The 21,393-nt window shown below is 40.5% G+C and overlaps 1 protein-coding gene, 1 long non-coding RNA gene and 1 other non-coding gene across 5 annotated transcripts in view; 2 read left to right on the top strand and 1 right to left on the bottom strand.

Annotated features, from left to right (window-relative positions):
• The window catches only part of LOC123975297 (neural cell adhesion molecule L1.1-like), a 38,789-nt gene that overhangs the window by 8,045 nt on the left and 9,351 nt on the right, over window positions 1-21,393 (bottom strand). For all 3 annotated transcript variants that reach the window (XM_046056633.1, XM_046056634.1, XM_046056635.1), the window contains 17 exons: window positions 19,375-19,559; window positions 18,164-18,295; window positions 16,706-16,849; window positions 16,485-16,596; window positions 13,732-13,892; window positions 9,752-9,911; window positions 9,091-9,218; window positions 8,851-8,952; window positions 7,291-7,497; window positions 6,463-6,533; window positions 6,140-6,365; window positions 4,089-4,195; window positions 2,429-2,687; window positions 2,194-2,316; window positions 1,044-1,220; window positions 772-885; window positions 206-355 (listed from right to left, as the gene is read on the bottom strand). In XM_046056633.1, the coding sequence (XP_045912589.1) occupies window positions 206-355; window positions 772-885; window positions 1,044-1,220; window positions 2,194-2,316; window positions 2,429-2,687; window positions 4,089-4,195; window positions 6,140-6,365; window positions 6,463-6,533; window positions 7,291-7,497; window positions 8,851-8,952; window positions 9,091-9,218; window positions 9,752-9,911; window positions 13,732-13,892; window positions 16,485-16,596; window positions 16,706-16,849; window positions 18,164-18,295; window positions 19,375-19,559 (2,558 nt within the window). The remainder of the gene's footprint in view (window positions 1-205; window positions 356-771; window positions 886-1,043; window positions 1,221-2,193; window positions 2,317-2,428; window positions 2,688-4,088; window positions 4,196-6,139; window positions 6,366-6,462; window positions 6,534-7,290; window positions 7,498-8,850; window positions 8,953-9,090; window positions 9,219-9,751; window positions 9,912-13,731; window positions 13,893-16,484; window positions 16,597-16,705; window positions 16,850-18,163; window positions 18,296-19,374; window positions 19,560-21,393) is intronic.
• Window positions 773-8,745, top strand: LOC123975298. Its single transcript, XR_006826023.1, has 4 exons — window positions 773-949; window positions 1,054-1,265; window positions 7,892-7,996; window positions 8,104-8,745. It is a non-coding gene; the product is annotated as an uncharacterized LOC123975298 (long non-coding RNA).
• Window positions 11,255-11,327, top strand: trnak-uuu. Its single transcript has one exon. It is a non-coding gene; the product is annotated as a tRNA-Lys (tRNA).

The following is a 21,393-nucleotide window of genomic DNA, read 5'->3' as shown; positions in this document are numbered from 1 at the left end:
CTCACCCCACACATTATCTCAGGTCTCTCCCTCCATTCCACTGTTCAACTGCGTCACCGTGTACTGATGGAATTAGTGCTGTGGACAATTTACATGCCAGCTCTGTTAGTAGGCTGCAGGTAATTTCACGTTCCAGCCAGAATTTACAGTATCAAGTTAGGAAAATCCAAATATTGTGTGTTTGTGCATGTTTCTAGACAAATACCTGGTCCTATGGTCCAATGCTCATCTTCCCACTGAGTGTCGTTTCCGTGCATGATCACAAGGTGGTACTGAGTTCCTGGTTGGAGGCCTGTCAGCGAATAGAAACCCTGCGTGGAGTTCACCACTTCTGACTCCTCCCACTGACCACCGGCTGCAGCAAACACACACACACACACACAGGAATGTCATTGATTAGTAAAGTTCTCCTCATGAACATTTCTTAACTCTCTTCCTCTTCTGTTTTTCTACTAAACAACATTTTCACGCGTTCGTCGTTGCCTCAGGTATGTGTTGATCTTAGAAGGCAGGTAACTTTGTAAATGGATAAGCCTAAAAGCACATGTGCACATTTAATAATTGATAAAGGAATCCTCTTTTGTCTCCATTTCCTTCTCTGCTTCCTCCTCCTCTATTTTTCTCTTAGTCATTATGCAGAAAAGTAAAAGCTGCATTTCCTCCATCATCACCTTGTGTTCTCCTCTCTCACTCTCTCTCCCCCCCCCCCCCCCCCCCCCCCCCCCCCCCCCCCCCCCCCCCCCCCCCCCCCTCCTTCCACCCTAGTCTTACCACTTTTCCTGAGGTAGCGGATGTGGAAGGCGTGGTTCCTGCGTCGCTCTCCGGGCACCCAGCTCAGGTTGAGTAATGTGTTACCGGAAACAATGGAGATGTTGGATGGAGGAACTGAAAGGACACAAACACAGTTTTGGAGAAAGGAAGGGGTACAGGAATGAGGAATTTATGAAAGGTGCGGCTAAAGTTTAAATTCTATCAATTCAAATTGTAAGGCAATAACATATAAAAGCACTTGGCTCTAAAAAACTATACATCTTTGATTTCACCTCCTTCAAGCTGGGTGGCGCCCCTCCGTGTGATGGCGGGTCCATCTCCAGCGCTGGTGCGTGCTATGACTTTGAAGATGTAATAGCTGCTGGGGTCCAGATTGTCCAACTCAATTTGAGTCACACTGGGATCGTTGATACTCTCTATCTGCAACAGGCTGTCTCTGGTCTCCACTTCTACAGAGGAAACACCAACCAGGAAGATGTCAGCAGTGGTGGGATGTAGGTTTGTTGAGTACCTTTTTGAGGTACTTGTACTTTACTTGAGCATTTCCATTTTATTCTATTTTATGCTTCTAGCACAGGTTTGAATCCTACTTAAAGGACAGGGACTACTTTTGTCTATAGGTAATCACACATCTGTGCTAACAAAAATTTCTTGTTGAGGTCCCACAAGGCTCCATTCTGGGGTTCTTCTGTTTAACATTTACATGCTTCCACTGGCTCAGATTATGAAAAACAACTAAATATGTTACCATAATTATGCAGATGACACACAGATTTACATAACCATTTCACCAGGGGACCGTGATCCCATACAAGCGCTGAGTAACTGTAATGAGGAGGTCAACGATTGGATGTGCCAAAATTGAAAGTCAGTGCTCAGCTTCTATCTGTAATAAGAACCAAAAATCAAGCCAGAAATCTTGGTGTAGTCATGGACTCAGACCTGAATTTAAGGAACCGCATTAAGACAATTACAAAGTCAGCCTACTATCCCCTGAAGAATATATCAAGGATTAAAGGACTCTCTCACTACTGTAACAGCGTCCTTACAGGGCTCCCTAAAAAATCCATCAGACAGCTGCAGCTGTCAGCCGCTGCTCGAGTCCTCACTAAGACCAAAAAGGTGGATCACATCACTCCAGTTCCGACTTCCTGTCTGTCAAATAATTTATTCCAAAATACTGCTGTTGGTTTTTAAAGCACTGAATAGTTTAGGGCCTAAATACAATTCTGATCCCCTGCTTCATCATGAACCATCCATGCCTTGCCTCACCTTCTACTCCTTTAGACTATAATTCTTAAACTGGCAGTTTCAAGTCAAGGGGAGGATCCAATGGAAACATGACTTATGCCTTGCCTTTTTTATGAAATAGAATATAAATTCATCCCACCCAAATAAGTTTTCTACAGTTGCAAACCTTACCTCGTTGATACTGCACCATGTATTCCCGCAGCATGCCATTGGTTTCAACTGGAGGGGTCCAGTAGAGAATCAGCGATTTCTCTGATGGGCTCTCAAACGTCAACGACGCAGGAGGACCAGGAGCTACACGGACACATGGGACACATGCGTACAGCAGTTAGCATATCTGCTAAATACATCCAGAAGAAAGTACTTACTGTAGTCATTTAAAACAAAACATTGCTTTTAAACTCACCTCCTTCTGGGGTGCTGAAGTGGTGAGGGGGGGAGTGAGGGCCCTCCCCTTTGCTGTTATAGGCAGTGACAGACAGCTCATAGCGAGAGTACAGCTGCAGCCCCGTTACCTCCTCTGAGGTCTTCATGCTGGGTACCAGCACCACCCTGTGTCCCTCCTGCCCTTGCTCAAATCTCTCCTCTTTCTCCTTCCCCTGATGCTGTTTTCCAAGAGACCTCCGCTCCCTCTGCACCTGGGGACCCAACCTCTTGATGTAGAGCTGACATGGAGGCAGACAAAATTAAATTAATGTACAGGTCAACCAGTGTTTCGAGCAGGACAACAATGAGGGATTAGTGATGGAACTATAGTATGGCTTATCTTTTGCTTTTGTACATTTACAACAGCTGAAACTGTTAGTTGAGAAAGAAAATTCATTTGCAACAATTTTAATTAGCGATTGTAGTCTTTTAAGAAGCAAAAATACTAAACATTCTCAGGTGTCAGCTTCTTAAAGGTGATGCTTTACACTTTTCTCTGTTTTACATCATTATCAACAGAATTTGTACAAAATTTAAAGGTGTCTCTGGGAAGTGGGGCTTTCATAACAAATATTATAATCATTTGGTCTACAAAGCTTTAGAAAGCAGAAAGCATCATCTTGTTTTGTCCAACCAATGGTCCACACCTTAAAGATATTCAGTTTATAATTATGTTAAGAAAAAGTTGCATATTTTAACATTTGAGAAGCTGTTTAACATTTTTTCTCTCAATCAACGATTGCTGCAGTTCTACTAGAAAGCATATCACGAACTGTGGATAACTAGGAAGTTCTCAGACAAAGCATACATCTGCACAACCCTCTGTTTTAAATTGTAATTTAATTAACAGAAATACTTTAAATATGCATCTGGATATAGACATTATGATTTTTGGAGAACACCCAAATCCTGTCAGTAATTGTTAGGCTTAGTACAGGGATGGAAAGTTAAGCATTTTGCTAATAAACTAACTAAGGTGTATTTATCTGTTATTAAATTGCGACTGCCAAGGCAAAACTTTAAAATGTCAGAAGTCAAAAGTTTAGATAATAAAATTTTGGCAATCCCCTTAGAGGAGAGGGGACAAAGAAGGGAGGCAGAAAAGACATTTTATTCACTTAAATTTTATTATTATTAATTTTAATATAATTATCTCCATTTAGTTTTTTTTTCTTGCTGTTGTTTTTGAATCCCCCCTCTTTTTTGTTATATTTTAAATTTATTTATTTAATTTTTTACTTACATAAGTTCAAAGCATTTAATCTCTATACTTCCCAACTCGGTTTCCCCCACCTCAATTTTTCTACCTCTTGAACATACAGACACACACCCATACACAAATTGCCTTAAACATCCAACATGATGTTATGTCTAAAATAATTTGGAAACCAATATTTTCTGGGTAATCTAAACAAGTACCGAACTTGCTGAAGATTAGATGACATTTGTGCGAAGTGGCGAAATCTGAAAATTGCTTAAACGTGGCCACATGGCGGTGCTATATGCACCACCTTGACTCATGGCCGAACTCTCCACAAAATGTTGTTGAATTCTGTTAATTTTAAGTCATAGTTTCTGTGGTATGAGCCAACAGAGAGCACAGCTACCTTTCTTGCTCAGGACAAGAGAGGAACCGGTACCTTGTATCCCAGCAGCAGACCTCGGACATTCTGGGCTTCGTTCCACTTGACTCTGACTGTGCTGTTCATCACGGTTGTTGTAACTCCAGTAGGAGCTTCCTCAGGCTCTGAGAGAAAGAGAGAGAAGAGGAAGATGATGAGCTTGCCGGTATTCAAAAAAATTATTTAAATTAAGAAAACATGTGTTATCTTCTAGGCTACTACTGTGTGATCCTTCTTGCATGAGTTTACATTGTGTATTTTTACTATAAATTACTCCAGACATTATTTTTACTAAATAAATTAGCCTGTCATTTGAGTGAATTAATCATTCCCAATTCTTAAAACTTGAAACTGAAAAATCTGTTCTTGTCTATTGCAGTCGGTACTCAAGTAACAAGAGTCAAGACTCAATGATTCTTCTCAGCAGGTCTTTTCAATGCTTGCAAGCACGAGCCATCATCAGCCTTACACCGATATGACTTACAGAGACTTTAAGTTTACTTATATTTAGTTACCCGGCAACTTAAGCATTATTTCACAATGTTGGATGCATAAGACTCTTCTGTTCTTAATGCATAAAGCAAGAGAGCAATGGCAGGATAACAATTATGGGGAGAATTTTCCCTCACACTGGCATGAAGTTCTGTTTCCACTGAATGCCTATCCATCCCTCATTAAGGATCTTGAGTCTTGACCAAAAGACATTTTTTATCAGACAACTGGCAGCAACTATCTCACTGTCTAACTGCATATTTGAACGCTTGCTTTCCCCCATAAACCAGATCACAACAGACCACAGCATTCATGTTGAAAAGTTACTACTTTAATTCCAAAGAAAGAGAGAGACATTGGATACACTGTGAAGCAATCCTATTGTAAGATGATTTCATTCTTTTTATATGTGAGAATTTGGGAGAGATGGCATTACTCAGATCAGACACGACATTTAGTCAGACGGAATTTTTCACTATTTTCAAAAACATCTGACTTTTTTCTTATTGGCCATGGAGACGTTTACTTGCATACTTAACGTGCGGGCATCACATATGAATATTTTCTAAAGACGCCCCGGGTACCCTTAAGCGTCATTGTTGTACGTGTAGGACTCCGCGATCAAGTTAGCGAGAATAAATATGCAATGGTTGTTTACACTTTCAAAATAAAACTAGTGCTAACATTGTGAAATGTCGCAGATCGGTTAGGTTTAGGCAACAAAACTATAGGTTAGGTCAGGCTTAAAATAACTACGTTACTTATGTGACTTAAATGATGTAAGTTAAATAATGCTACTGACGTAACAACGCTAAAAGGAATCAATGTCAAGTTTTTGTTTCACGTGGGAAACAAAAACCGGTCCCCTGGGTGTAAGCCCAGTTCTGAGCCATCCAACAGGAACCACCTCCAGACTTCCTCCAGTCATTTATAGTTGTACTTTTAGCGTTGAACAATGGCATTAAAGGCCTTCACCCAGTGTGTTGAACAATTGCGCTAAAGCTGCCATGTGTGTCGTTTCCAGACGCCGAAGGACGTGACAAAGCGTAGCTATTTGACGCTCAGGGAATGAGAACGGGCTGTAGATGCAGCTAATTACAATTTAATCTGATTCATAGAGTCTGCTTGACACCAGAGACGTTTCACTCAGTGTACTTTAAGTCCAGATGGAAATTTGAAGTGCTAAATTTCATGCATATGTTTTGAAACTGAACTTGTTTGTTTGTTTTCCTTTTGGGGGAAAATGACCAACAAGAATATAGTGTACCCACATAACCAGTTTATTTTATTTTTTTCTTCTTAATTTAACTGTTAACCAGTGTGTAGTGCTTGGTCGCATCATTCTGTGTAATGATGTTTGCACCTAAATTGATTGTGTTAGATGTTTTGCACAGCTATATTTGCATATTGATGATTACTATACACAGTGTTTATGTGTATTTAATCACTTGCCCACTGCACAGTTTCATGAGCCTGATGCTGTGAGCTCATAGATGTTAGCTCAGACTTGCCCTCTCATCACTATATCTCTGGCTCTGACACTAGAATGAATGATCCACAGTGTTATGGTGACGTACTATCCTCTCCGGAGTATCCGATCTCAGGCTCTGGTTCCGGCCCGTCTCCGAGTGAGTTGACAGCCCGGACTTTGATTTCAAACGGCGTGTACGTTCCTGTGTTGTTTATAACGACCGGCGGAGACCGTACATCAACGTTTTCCCAGTGTATGCTGCTCCTCCCAGCCTCTCGCCATGACACCTTGTACAGGAAGCCCTGGCCGTTATGGAACCGCTTGTCCATCTCCTGCAAAGACACACAGGAACATAAAATTAATTTAGACACATTTTGCCGTGCATCAGAGCATGCTTACACACAGGTGCATACAAACTGAAGTACTCACATCCCATGTAATGATCAGAGTCTTTGGGTCTATGGACTCACTGCGCACACCAGTGGGGTTACGGTAAGGAACTGAGGAAGGAGGCAGAGGGAGAAAGACACTTTTACAGAGATAGGCTGAGGAATAGTATTTGCTTTCTGTACAAAGACTATCCAACAGTTACAAAATCTGCCAACCAGGACTTTAAAAGTGTCAAAACAAGTTGTGGTTTATAGGGGGGTTATGTGCCTGATTTCTTTTTCTTTTCTTTTCTTTGCTGGGTGCTAAGCTAAGCTATCCTGGGTGTAACTTCACATTCAGCTTAACATGAGACTGCCATTGATCTTCTCAACTAACTCTTAACAAAAAAGTGAATACTGGGTTTTCTCAAATAAAACCGTGTCTCAAACATTGGCTGGGGGCCATGAACAAATAAAGGCTGGCCCCTAATACATGGTGGATAAACTCTTGGTGCCTGTGTGGCACAAGATGGCAAGAGCTAAAAGTACTTTACGAGAACCTTGCAAGTTACTGAATTTTCCACAACAGTATGCAAATGTTTCTCAATAAAAGCTTTGTGAGGAAATAAAGGGAGTCTGCATGGAAACTAGAGGGATTTTAATTTGAAAACAGATACAAGATGCCCTCTGGTACCCCAGATGCTGTGGTCACTTTTTGAGAATTTACATTAAACTTATTTCCCAAAATGTTGAATTATTTCTTTAAGAATTAACTTAACTGAAAGTAGAAAAAACAAGTGTGGGACTTTAATGAAAATGTCATCAAAACATTACAGACTTTCAATCAAAATTACAAATCATAACTGTGTCAGCACCTGGTGTCACTTACCAGCTGGTGGCGTGCTGTGGTGTTCTGAGGGCTCGCTGGGGTCACTGCGGCCGAGTTCGTTGACGGCGATGACCCGGAAGCGGTAGGTGCAGTATGGGTGGAGGGTCAGCTCCCAATGGTTGAAGGCCCCCGGCACTCTCTTCCACTCCTCCCACTGCCACTTCTTTTGCTCTGTGTGCTGCTCTTCCCGGGCCTCCACGATGAACTCTGAGACAGACGCCATGATGTTAATACTACATCCTGTAAAATAACTATGGACCCTGAGCAGGAAACTGACAGGATAGCCAGAGGGACCCCTTTACTGACAGGCTATAGCAAAATCCCCACATACAGTATTGCGCAATGTTGGTAGCAAACAAACCAGAATGACTGAGTGCTTGTAAGAAGGTCAACTTGAGTTGTTTTTGTGACTTAAGGTGTAGAAAGTGCAAAAGTTATTGGTGGAAACTGTTTAATATCTAAAGAAGGATAACTGTCATGATTTATCTTGCTGCCTCCCCAGTCCTAGTGTGTTCTGTCTGTTTCCCCTCTCCCTTATGCTTTTGTTTTGTCACCTGTGTGTTGTGTGGGCATAACGCTCCTGGTTCTCTCTCCTCATCAGGACACCTGTGGCTTCCTACTCACCTGCAGCAGATTCTACAATCACCTCTCCTGTCTTAAACCCCGGCTTTCCAACCAGTTTCTGCCAGATCGTCCGTTTACCCAAGTAGTAACCTTTGCTACGGCCAGCTTTAGAGTGTTTTGCCTAGTCTGCCTTTTGAATCTCTTGTTTTGATCTTTGTCTGAATTTGCATGTTTTTGCTTCCGCTCCAGATACCCGCTTCAGTTCTGGAAGAACCAAGTTGTTTTTTGGACCAGCCTCTTGCCTGTCTGCCCACTCAGCCCCAGCCTCACAGAGGATTTCAAAGCACCACTCCTACCTGTTGTTCTATAAAACCCCTGTACCTGTTTTTAACCGTGCCTCTGTGTCCACTCCTGAATCCTAGACAGCCCGGCCTAACAATAACTCGATGTTGCTCGATACCCTAATTGCTCTAAGTGCAGAATTCGTTTTTTTGCATCTAACTATCTGGTCAGAGCCCTGGATATTAATAAGGTGGTGGTCAGTTTAACGCAGCTCACTCTGTTACTCTGTGTTTATGGCTGTTTAATGAATAGTGCAAACATTTGTCAGAGGCTGATCACTGCTTTGGTGATCAGTTTAGGGGGACCATATTGTATGAGCTTCAGCACGCACCATGGCTGTGGTGCATTGTTGATGATGTTATATCAGGTTAGGTAATAATGAGTGGGACAGATAAATGATAAATGTCTATGTAAGTGCACATTTAATATTATAATCTTTGTTTGTCTGTGGTGAAAACCTGGACAGTTTGGTAGTGAATGTTGAAAACAGGGATATTTCATTATTAGTGACTCTCACTTATAATGGAGTACTTATATATATTGTACTTTTACTTGAGTAAAAGATCTGAGTACTTCTTCCACCAACAATGTGGTCAATATAATAATAATGAACAAGTCTTTGCTGTATGGTTTGTGTATGTGTGTGTTCAGTACCTGTGATGAGGCTGTTGTGTGAGTGTCCTGGGATCCAGCTGAGAGTGAGGCTGTGGTCTTCAACATCAGATAAAGTCAGACCTTTGGGAGGATCCGGGGGTGCTGAGGGCCCAACAGAAAACTAAACTGTCACACCTTTACATAAACACATGTCTCTCACTCACACTCACACACACACACACACACACACACACACACACACACACACACACACACACACACACACACACAGTGACATACCTACTACAGTGATGGAGCCACTGGCCTCTATGTTGTCCAGGTCGGTGATGACTTCACAGGAATAAGAACCATTGTCGTCTGCTTGGATGTCAGTCACTTTCAAGGTGCCATTGTCATGGACAGTGTACCTACAGATCCACACACATGTACACAATTATATACATTATTATTTTAGCGGCTGGACTACTAATTGGCAAATTAGTTAACTTGTATTAGTTTAATGGGATACTGTTACCATTAAACTGCTACAAGTTTCTGCTTCTCATTTAAATGCATTATTTTCTTAACAGTGTTTTATAAACTGCATGGAAGAAGTGTAATTCAACAGTTTTTTAAATGGTAGCACTGTGACATCTGCCTGTTTTTGCAAGTCAATAATTTCATTAAAATTTTGATTAACTTAGCATAAATCTTTTAGTCATTCCTTGCTTCACACTCAGGCAGCTGTGTTAGGCTACATTAGCAGCAGCAATAGTAGTAGTATTTTAGTAACACTAATATAATATAATATACTAGGCTGGATGTTTTTCTCGTTTACACAACATATGGAAATGTCCAGTTATAACAACCTACCAACATATGTTATATCAAGAGTTTCTTTTTTTAATGAAACATCTCAGTATGTGTGTGTGTGTGTGTGTGGGTGTTTGTGTGTGTTTACTTGTCATCTGGTGACGATGCCTGCAGTTTCTGTCCATTTTTCTTCCAGACGACCTGGGGATTGGGCAGCTGAGGGTCTATGAGGAAGTGACAGTCCAGCAGAGCGCTGGTTCCTCTGAGTGTCCGCACGTCCTGGGGGCTCGTCAGTATCACTGTTCGATCTGACAGGGACAGCAAAATACAGGAAAGGTTACTGTGTGCAGGTGTGTTTATTTATACTGAGCTTATATTGTCCTTTCAGGTATCTGCTTTACATGTGCACATCTGGAACATCAGTCATTTCCTCCCGTTTATAAATATTAATACATTTCATACATGTTGCATTTATTCATGACTTAACTGTAAAAATAATTTTCAAGGGGAGAAATGTGCGCAGAAGGGGTACGATGGGTCACTCTTACAGCATGAGTTCACTCTATATATGAGAAAGCATAGTTTCTAAGCCATAAACACAGTCTTTGTCTTTGTCTCAGACTGTAATAAACATGTTGAGCCATGCCAGATTGTGTTATGACTGCCTGGTGAAGTAAAGATGATACATTTCTTGTACACTAACTGCCAAGATGGTGACCTATCCACCTAGTTGTTGGTGTATTCATTAAGTCAGTTTTTCACCGGATGGTACCAGCTCGACTTGCCTTGACTCTAATCACCTTTTTAGGAATTCCATTGGGCAGAATCTACCTGGTAGATGTTTACCTTGTAGAAATTTTGGTGTCACCAAAGTCGAGGTTCCAAGCGAGCAGTGGCGACACAACAAGGTCTGAAAACACTGCAGGCTCCTGATTTGTCAGAGAGAATTGTCACTATTCACTGCATAATCATTGCACCCGCCAGATGGGGTGTCCCGAAGAAACCTGCCATTTTTCAATAGTTTATCCAGAGAATGTGAGATAATAACTGTAAAGATACTCTATGTACTTTATTACCTTGTTTATTATTATGGCAAAACGCAAAACCATGCTGCCGTCTCTGGAGGTACATGTGTGGAGAGGTTTGGGCCAAAGTGTGTATGTCATGATGAAGATTACGTCATGGCAGTTTTGTGCCACATCACCACGACAACTAACTATATTGAGGGGGTATTATGTCGGCAATGGAAAACAGAGGATAGGGCACAAAAACAAGTTGAGCAGAGTCAAGTTGAGCTGTTACCAGCAATGGGTAAGTGCCATAAACCTAACACTGATTGTGAACTGTCAAAATTGCCAGAATAACAACAGCGTCTGCACTTAAGCAGTGTTATTCTAACCTTTAAAGTTTAGCTGCACCACAAAAACAAGCTCCATGGATGTTTTCAGAAAGTCTTTTGAAAGGACTGTAATGTGTTGAACCATGTGAGATTGTGCTATGACTGCCTGGTGAAGGTAAAACATTTCTTGAATACTTTCTTGAAAACTGCAAAGAAAGTGCACAATCCACATAGTCCTCTTTGGTGTAGTGGTATGTAAATTGGGATTTGGACTTAGCGTGATGATTTCCTTGTCAGGCATGTCTTCGTGAAGCCTGGATAGCTCAGTCGGTAGAGCATCAGACTTTTAATCTGAGGGTCCAGGGTTCAAGTCCCTGTTCAGGTGACCAGTTTGTTGCGCCTGCCAGTGTCATTGTTCATGAATGGCACGGTGGTATGTTTGGATGTGCGTGCTACACCCACAAGTCCAAAAGACCCCCTTTACCCTTGTCATTAGCACACACTGCACATATTTGCATCTGTGCTAGCCTGATCATAAATCTGATTGTAATTCGAAGACCACATGCAAATAAGGGTCGACCCTACCCACTCGACAAGTAGGTGGTAATAGACCTAATGCTCATTGTAAACTGTCAAAAGTGCCAGAAGAACAGCAACGTCTCCATTTAAGCAGTGTTATTCTAAGCATAACAGTTTAGCTGCACCACAACAAAGGCACCTGGAGGTTTTTAGAAAGTCTTTTAACCTCTTAACATTCCTGTCAAATTCATGTCAAACACCTATTCAAGGCATATCCAAAGTAAATTCAATGCAGTTCTTGAACCATTTGGAGTGTATGCCTGGTTTTGAGTTTCTCTGAAAGATAACACTCTGGAGTGTCTAACCCAAAGGTCAGAATGATTGTAATTGATTCATATAAGTTTAAAGACACTAAAACTAATATACTTTTCATTTCCGCTTGAAAATGCTTGCTAACAAATGCATGTAGACAACTATAGCTGGGACTTATTATCTGGAAAGCACTGTAGGGACACGGCATAAAGCCTCACCTTGTCCTAGTTTCAATTTCATACCAATACCATGAAAAATGACTATTTTACACAGGTTGTTGTGCATGTCTTAGCAGGCGCAACAAACTTTACCAGTTTGTTGCGCCTGCCAGTGTCAGTGTTCATGAATGGAAGCTTGGTTTATTCGGACATGCGTGCTGGGCAGGGAAGTTTGCAGAAAGTCTTGGGTTGTGTCTACTATCTTCATTATTGATAAATGTAAGAATTGAGCTTCTTGACATGAATGTTAAGTAAAAAAGAGTGAAAGACCCTGTTTATCCTTAACACTTTCATTGCACATGGCCACATATTTGTGTGCCTTCTGGACAGATCACAAATATTTCTTTTGTGCATGTTTTTAACCACCTGGGCGATTTCTGCCTCTGCTCTAGTACAGTGGAAGTGAGTAGACTTTCAATTGTGGCTCTTAAGGATTAAATCTTATTAGAAAATATGTTAACAAAGAAAAGAACAACACTGTTATCAGGCATCATGACACCCACATCACAGTCTTTATGTAGCTCTACATCATTGCACATAAATATCCATGATTGGAGAATACAACCTAAATAGAAGGCTGAATCAAATACAAAGGAGAAAAAGTTGGATGTGTTAAATTTTCCAACAAATTTAGCATCAATTTTATTCCAAGATATAAATCATCTCTCAATCTGAATATAAGTCAGTCTTTCCATCTCATGGATCTCTTTAATGATTTCAAGCCAATTATCTAGGCGGATCAATATGCAACCATTTACGACTGATTGCCGTTTTCCTTCTCAGGAAGTATCTGTAATTTCCTGTTATTCCTTCTGGCATAATGACAAACACTGCCTACTGCTTACTGTTTTTTTTTTATCATTTAAACTTAATATTTTCATTCTGTTCGGTTAAGTATTTGTCAATATTTGCTTCCCTAATCTCTTTTAAGAAATATTTGTGTAATTTTAAGTTTCTAAAGAAGTCAGTGTTCTCCAACTGTGTTTTTCTCTTGTGTGTTTAAAAACTCTGTAACGTGTTCCTCTCTAGTTTTGTCTATTTGTCCAGTACAGTTTTGTTTTAATTCAGTATCATATGGTTTCAACTCAACATATAATTTTAAGTGGGGAGAGCCTTGGCAGCCCGGTGGTTACTGTCCAATGTGCATGCCGCATTATAGCAACATCTCTGGTTAAATTCCAGCAGGTGACCTTTGTTGCATATTTATCCCAACAATATGGGTACATGAATATTTGCTCTGCATTAAATGACAGCTTCCAGAACATTAAAAACCTTAAAAATGCAAAACTCAAGTTTCCTTTTCTACTATACTGTAGTATTACTATATTAAATACATAGTGTGCACATACATATATTTTCTATTCATTACTTTTTGTTCTTTAAACAAAATCATTTAATTTATTTATCAATATTGTTGCTGTTATTTTGTAGTTGTTTTTTCCGCCTCATCCTCATACATACCTAAACCTTCCTCTTGTCACACTTATTTATGCAGATGAATACACAACTCACTTTCACTCATGCACACAAACACATACAAATATTGAAATATCTATTCATAGATCTCCCACTAACAAAAGCAATTAAAAACCAAATTCATATCATAACTTCTGTTTGTTATGTCTTCTTCTTTTGTTTTGATCCATGTCTGTCTAATAATAGCCATCTATACTTTGTCACAGGTGTTAGTCTGCTTGTTCAGAGCTGAGGATTACTTTATGGCAAGTGTGTGAGACTCACTGAAGACTTCCAGGTGAGCAGTGATGGAGATGTTGGAGTGTTTGACAGAGCAGGTGTACTCTCCGCTGTCATCATGACCAGCATTGGACAGCTCGAGCGTCCCGTTGGTCAGCAGGGAGACACGAGGGTCCGACAGCAGAGGAATCCTGTTCTCACCCTCCCTACAAAGAACACACACACACACACACACACACAGATATTGATCCTTACGTACATTAATCAGAGGTGTCCCTCCTGAGTCTTTCAAGGTTTATTACAACATTAGACGCCCAGAAACGAATACTATAGCAACAGTAAATTCCCGTAACTCCATCAATGGAAGTGTGTTTCCCGGCTCATCAGTGAATGGACGGTAGATGGAAAAAGATCAATAAATGATGGACCAGAGAGAGAGAGAGAGAGAGAGAGAGAGAAAGAAACTATTTCAGTTTGCACATTGTGAGCATAATGTTTAAAGCCTGTAAAACAACCTCTCACTGGGGAAAAGCAGACTTTGCATAATACATAATGCAGTGTTCTATTAATATCAAAGAGTTGACAGCAAAAAGAAAACTGTTCCAAAATCAATATAAATTCTTCATTTATCTATTCTATTATGTGTTCTCTGTTATGGTCTAAATGTTTAATTGCTGTCTCTGCCAGGTATGTACATGTTTTAGCTTAAAAACAGTCAATTTTAAAGAAATACCAGAATCAGCCTTTAAAGAACAACATGTGTAATACATGTGCCCTCAGATTCCCAGAAATGTGACCTCAGTGATCTCAGTGGGAGCTACGGCCCTGTACATACAGTGGTGATATGAGCTTTCAGGAAATTGCAAACCAACTGAAATTTGTCAATTAAGTTACACAAGTTTAGCTTATTTTTTTTCCATAAGAACAATAAACACGGAACCCTGAATGGGCTGATTGAAGTTGACTGATGTGGCTGCTCCCGGAGTGCTTTTTGTTAATGCAACCACCTGAGGGCGCTGCTCCATTGAGAGAAAATACCTTAGGCTGTATTAAATAAACATAGACTTTAAGATAGAGACTCCATTCCAAGGTTTAGGGATTTTTAAGAATTTTAAATATGATCTGATACTTTAGAGATCTCGTTTTACAACTTAAAAGATAAGCAGAACATCAGAAAGTTTTGAGGGACGGACAAACACCAGATATGCTGACACGTCACCCAGTGCGACAGTGAGGCTCATTGATGTGTTTTTAATAGTTTTTGGACAACAATGGAGCTCTGTGGCTCAGAGGAAGAAGAGAGATCAGACTGTGATACACACACAGAACCTGCTAGTAGATACATGGGATTAGTTAGTGTCCATTAATAAGCTATTCATTTGACTGTAACAGCAGCAGCAGTCACTTGAGGTTGGATAACCACAGAATGGGCCTTTTCTACAGGCCCAGCAGAAGTGTAAATATTCACATCGATGGCTGCATTGTCTGTTCAGGTGTCCCAGAAGGTCATGACAGTCTGACTGAGAGCAGCTAAACTCAACCAACATTCATTTTATTATTTCCACCGGAGTTTTTCCTTCTGTAAAATGTCTTTGGGGAAAAGAAAGTCTCTGCTTTGACATTTGCATGCTGGAAACGTTTATAACACTCCCTATTTACTATATATTTGGGAAGGTTCTCAGTTATCCAGGTCATAGTTATCCAAGCAAGGTTAAAATCAAGGTCAACTGGTCTTGGTAAACGTAGTACTGCATTTGAAACCTTACTTTGTTAAATGTATGTAACAGCAAAATTTACATATAGTATGAAAAGTAAAAGTATTCATTGTGCAGTAAATATTCCTGTAAGAGTTTCACTATTACATCGGATGTTTCTGGATTAACATTGCTGCTGCATTAATGTCTTTGTTGCATTGTTTTTGCTGTAGATGTTTAAGGTTGAGCTCATATTAACTCCTTTATATCCTTCTGGGTAGTTTAATCTACAGCAGTGCATTATATTCTATATTTCAACTTTGTGACGATGCATTTTTCAGCTGATCCATAGGGATGTTTAAGGAGGAGGGTTTTCTCAGCTCATAAAGGAATACTAGTACTGTAGTACTAGTTTTCACTGGTAACTGTAGGACAAATGTAGTGGAGTTGCGTAAAATGAAAATACTCAAGTAAATATAAGTACCTCAACATTGTACTTGAGCACTGCATTAGTACAGCACTTGAGTAATATACTTAGATTACACCACTGCTGATACTCATTATATGTAGTTACACAGACCAAATGGGTTCACCAGCACATACAGATGCAGATTTCAGAGTTTTAGATGGAGGTCTTTAAGCCTCAGATAAATACCTGAAAATATGATATTTGCAGTGTCACAGTCTTCGGTCGCGTCTGAACCTTTACTTCCCGTCTTTGTATTGTCCTTGGTTGATTGTTTGCACCTGTCCTAATGTTTGGACTTCTTACCTGTTTTGGACCATAGTCGGCCTTCACTCTCCGTAGGCTTGTTCCCAGTAAGTTTTAGTGTATTATAGGCGCTCTTAGACCAACCCGTTCTCAATCCCTGACTCATCACATGTGGACGCAAGGTCAAGACCCATCGGTGTCAGTTTGCAATGCCCTGGGGATCCCTTTAAAAGGTAGGTATATGATGTTTAACAGAAAAGACTGAGTAAGGAGGTGGTTAAGGTGTTAAAAGGGGCCTTGACCAGCATCAATATGTGACGAGTTGGGAGTGAGAATATGTTGCTCAGACACTACCTTTGAGTTTGAATAATGTGTGTGTGTATGTGTCTCACCATGTGACATGTGGTCGTGGCGAGCCAAAGGATTCACAGTGCAGCTTGATGTCTTTGCCCTCAGTGACTCTGTACACCACTCCATCAGAGGACAGGATCTGAGGAGGAAGCTCTGAGAGACACAGAGGACAGAAATAAACACAGTTACCAATCCATCCCATGTTATGAGAACAAGCAGCTCTCTTCTAACAGGCTGAGGGGAAAGTGACGTTGCAGCGTACCGACGACATGGAGGTAGGTGTTGAGGAGGATGGAGCCGTGTTTGTTGGTGGCCTCACACTGATACACAGCGGTGTCAGCGTACTCGACGTCCTTCAGTATCAACACACCACCCGATACACTCCGACGAGGATCGTCGTCCACCTCTACACAGCGGGGGAGGAGAAGAGCGGTGAGAAAGAAGACGGAGCAGGCGAAGAGGTTAAAAATAGAGCATTACTGTGAGTTTGTCAAACAGAAACTCTTTGCAGGCTGCATACAAAGAACTGTTTGACCAAGAAGCTGTCGTCCAACGGACGAAGCAGCAGCTGTTTTAGGCTCCTCGTCTCTCTGTTCCTCTGTTTCCTGTCTCATTTCAGCAGCTGTGGTTCTCAGTTTTTAAATTTTGTTCCAACTCCTGTTTGTGTTTTTAGCATAGGTGTAATTCTAATGTAGCCAAAGTGTTTTTGTTCTTTTTCTTTCTTTCTTTTCATTTCCTTTCTTTCTGTCTATTACTCTTCTTTACTATCTTACTTTCTTTCTTTCTACCACCCTTCATCTCTTTTTCCTTTTTTCCTCCTTATTATCTTTCCTTCCTTCCTCTCTTCCTTCCTCTCTTTCTCCCTTGCTTCCTTTTCCCTTCTTTTTCTTATTTCTTTCTTTGATTTCCTTTCTAACTTCCTTCCTCTCATTCTCCCCCTTTCTGTCTTCCTTTGATCACTACTTTCTCACTTTCCATTCTTCTTTCTTTCCTTTCTCTGTCTCGTTCTTTCTTTTTATTTCTGTCTTCCTTGTCTTCTCTTTCTCCCTTCCTTCCTTCTTACCATCCATTTCTTCCTTTCTTCCTCCTCCCTCTTTTACTCCCTCTCTTCCTGCCTTCTCTTCCTTGCTTATTTGATTTCCTTTCACCCAACCATCCTCTCTTCGTTCCTTTCTTCCTTCTTTCTTCCTCCCTTTCTTTCCTCCTTCCTTCCTGTAGGTTCCTTCAGTCAGTCAGATGAGGATCTTGGTGAGCCCATCTCAACAAAAGTACCCTGTCTAATTCATCTAAGCAAAAGAGGCTCTCTGTTGTAGTGGACAGAGTGGAGCCAGGAAATGATCGTTGAAATCTCTCTGGTCATCAAGCTTTGTGTGATATAAAGTCAGACTTTAAGTGAACCATAAGAAAAGTTGATCATGAAAAGTGCTGATCACTGGACTTAATTTGGCATCAGAGTCAGAAAGGGCAGAGAACTTTACCACAGAACAGTTTAAGCCATTTGCAGGTAGAGGTACAGCAGGATCATACATTTTGTCTCAAAGGCTGTTTGTTCTGTTTTGTTTGGCATTTTTCACATGTACATTTTAAGCTATAGTTTTAAACAGTACTTCAGTATGTGATTAAGCTCATCAAGTACTTGACTGTTTTCTTCAGGAATAGAAGTAAAAATAACACAAGCAGACTGGACAACAAATAAACACATAAAAAAAGAAAGCCGTACCTGCGACTGGCTCCCCATTGATGCTCCAGGTGATGTTGGGCTTCGGGATGCCTTCAGCCTGACAGTCCAGTCGCACAGTTTCCCCGGGAGAGTACAGCAGGTTCTGAGGCTGCTTCAGCCAGTAGGGAGCCGCTACAAACACACAACAAACCACTCCAATTTACTGCTGCTGCTACAGACCTGTTGATGTAACAGTTCAATTATAAAATCCCCTTATCATTTAAAAGAAAATTGAGGCAAAGACATGAACTTAAACCAATCATCCGCATTACATCTTTTACTGATGCAGTACAGAACAACACAGCGTGAGGAAAAACAGAGAACCTATGAAACAATTAAACAAGAACAGAGACGGATAAAGAAGGTGAAAATAATAACACAAAATTAAAGATACACATTTGTAATATCACAACAAAATCTCTAAATTACAGAAGAACTCACTGCTGATGTTGGAAAGTTAACGGTGAGTTTGAGCCAATGTGTGAAGGTTTTTAACATTATTTAATCATTTTTGGGGGGAGCTGTCAGCGTACATACATGTGGGAGCATTTAACGTCAAAGAAATAACCCTGATGATGTCATCGGGGTCATCTCAGAAAGGAGGGGCTACACATTTATAACAAAACGCCTGTATTGTGGACTTGGGGCATTGCGTTTAATAGACGTGGCAATTTACCAAGCACTGAGGGTCTAATAAAAAAGCTATTATGTTGCATTATGGGAAATGTAGGTTCCAAAGGCGCCTCACCTACTTTTAGTTCAGCCAGACAACTCACGGGAAATGTCTATTACAGCAGAACATACAGTTTGGTGCTTAGGCTCCAACGTCTTTTCTCTCCGCAGATATGTTTACATGGAGATATTAGGATACAGATGAGGACAAATATTAAAACCAAGATACCAAAAAAAAGTCAAGATATCTATCCCACTACTAAAAAAAAATGCAACACTTCATTTAAAGTACCGCTTTTAAGTTGTCAGTGAAAATATTTCCCTTTGATGCTTCCTGAGGGACTTTTAGTCTGTCAAACATTTACTGGCTTTAATTTAACATGTTCAAAGTGAAGGTTAGTAAACAACCTCAGAAAGAAAAGCATCATCTTTCTGCTCTCTGCCACCAAGCACTCAAGTCTCAGAACTAACATGGCAGTGACTTTTCAACATACAGCAGCAGTCATGTACTGTTTGCTGTTGTGTGTCCAGCAGCCCACCTTCCACAGTGACAGTGAAGGAGCGTGTGGCGGACCCGTGGCTGTTCAGGGCTGAACACTCGTACTCTCCGTCATCTTCCAGGGCGATGCTTTCGAAGTGAAGCATGCGGTTGTGGCTCTCCAGTCTGCCACTTGTTTCACCCAGCGCACTGTCCTTCTTTTTCCATTCTACCTTTGGAGTGGGTCTGCAGACACAGAGATAAGAATGAAAAGAGGAACGGGAGAGGAGAGCAGAAAGAGAACGATGACAGAGTCGATCGTGGAGGGAAGGGCGGTGGTGGGAGATGAATCGATTGAGAGAGATATGGAGGAAATTAGAGTTGAATGAACACAGATGATCATGTTAATGATGTAATATCCTATTTCACCATTTATTGCCATGGAGACTGAACTCTCCGGGGAAGGAGGATAATTAGAGCGAACACAAAATAGCAATGAACCAGAGGCGAGATAAAATTATTTAATTAAAAGGATTAGTATCAAACTTGTGTGTGCGTGTACGTGTGTGTGTGTGTGGGGAACCAGGATTGGTTGCTTACCTGGTGCCAGATACAAACATTAAAGATATGAAATAGCTAATTAAACATCAAACTGCTATCACCACACTCAATAATGAACATTCAAGCTGAAGATATGAGCACATTTCTGAAATTACTTAACATGAATAACGACTGATTACAGGTCACAGGTAGCATGTAGTGTTCACTTGCTGTTTCTTAGACTTTAATTGATGCTTGGGTGCCACACCTACTGTATATTTCACTATTTTGAACTTTTGCATACTCACGCATATGCTTTAATTTTATATATCCTACCTTAACACACTCTAACCAGTAGATGCATTCAACTCTGCATCAGAAATCTACATCTAATGTTGTTAAAGCAGTAAAGCCATTAAAGCAGTCTACAGTTATACGTTAATGTGGGTGATTCTTTCTTTATCTATTTTCTGCAGCTTCTTCATACTGCATGAAACACTTCCCCTTTAGTTCTTTAAATTCCTGCAGCCATCTGAAGGCAGCAGGATACATGTTGATAAATCTGCAGGTTCTGACATAAGAAGTCAGAGTCATTAAGCACGACCGTCAAACAGTGTTTACTTTCATTAAACTACATGCAAATGATACAGGCATAACTCGGTGTTCTGACTGTTTAAATAGAGATGCTGGATTACCAGAGCAAATGTGGCATTTCATTTTTTTAAATTTATAATTACAGTGCAAATGCTGTTGTGTTGGATCAAGTACGATATGATTCGACCATTTATGAAATAACACTGGATTAACAGCTTTCCTCATCAAGCATTATTTTTATTACTATATTTATTTCTATCATTGCTGTTCTAAATGTTAACCTGTTTAAGCCCCACCTCCATGGCTGCAGATTTACGGTTCTGTGTTTTCACATTGTGCTGTGCCATAAAGACAACAACATGAGGCCATTACCTTATGTGCTGAGCTGTTGGTGTCATGCTTCACCGTGATTGGCTCAGCTTTGTCAGAGGATGAGATGATGTGATTGGCTGAGCGTGTATTTGTTTTTCACCACACCATCTGCACTGTATTCGACTTCACCCAGACCTTTTTTGCACTTTGCGCTTGTGGCACGTACATGAACCAAAACAGCAGGTGGAGATGCCCACACAGTCTGTGCGCCCGAGAGCTGCTGCTCTGCACTTGTTGCCATGCTCTATGTCTGTTTTCCAAAATATCAAGCAAGTGTATTATAGTTAATAAAATAATGAAACTAGGTGTGAAAAAATAAATACTAACGAGGCTTGTGAAAATGTATTGTGTGTTTGCAAAACTAACTAAAATAAACAACATAAAAGTATCTTTAGCTTTTGTCTTTGTCAATTAATTTAATAGGCCCTACATAAGCCTAGTATTTCAGGTGGATATGAAATCTATCTTCAAATTTCTTAGCTGTTCCTGTCCACGCCCCTGGTCTGGCATCCTGACGGCAAAGACTAAAACTTATTTATCCTGCTAAAAAATAAACTAAAACTAAGCATTTAAA

The sequence above is a fragment of the Micropterus dolomieu genome, linkage group LG08 (genome assembly GCF_021292245.1).
Source record: "Micropterus dolomieu isolate WLL.071019.BEF.003 ecotype Adirondacks linkage group LG08, ASM2129224v1, whole genome shotgun sequence".
Lineage (NCBI taxonomy): Eukaryota > Metazoa > Chordata > Actinopteri > Centrarchiformes > Centrarchidae > Micropterus > Micropterus dolomieu.
This window is presented reverse-complemented; position numbering and strand designations above follow the sequence as displayed.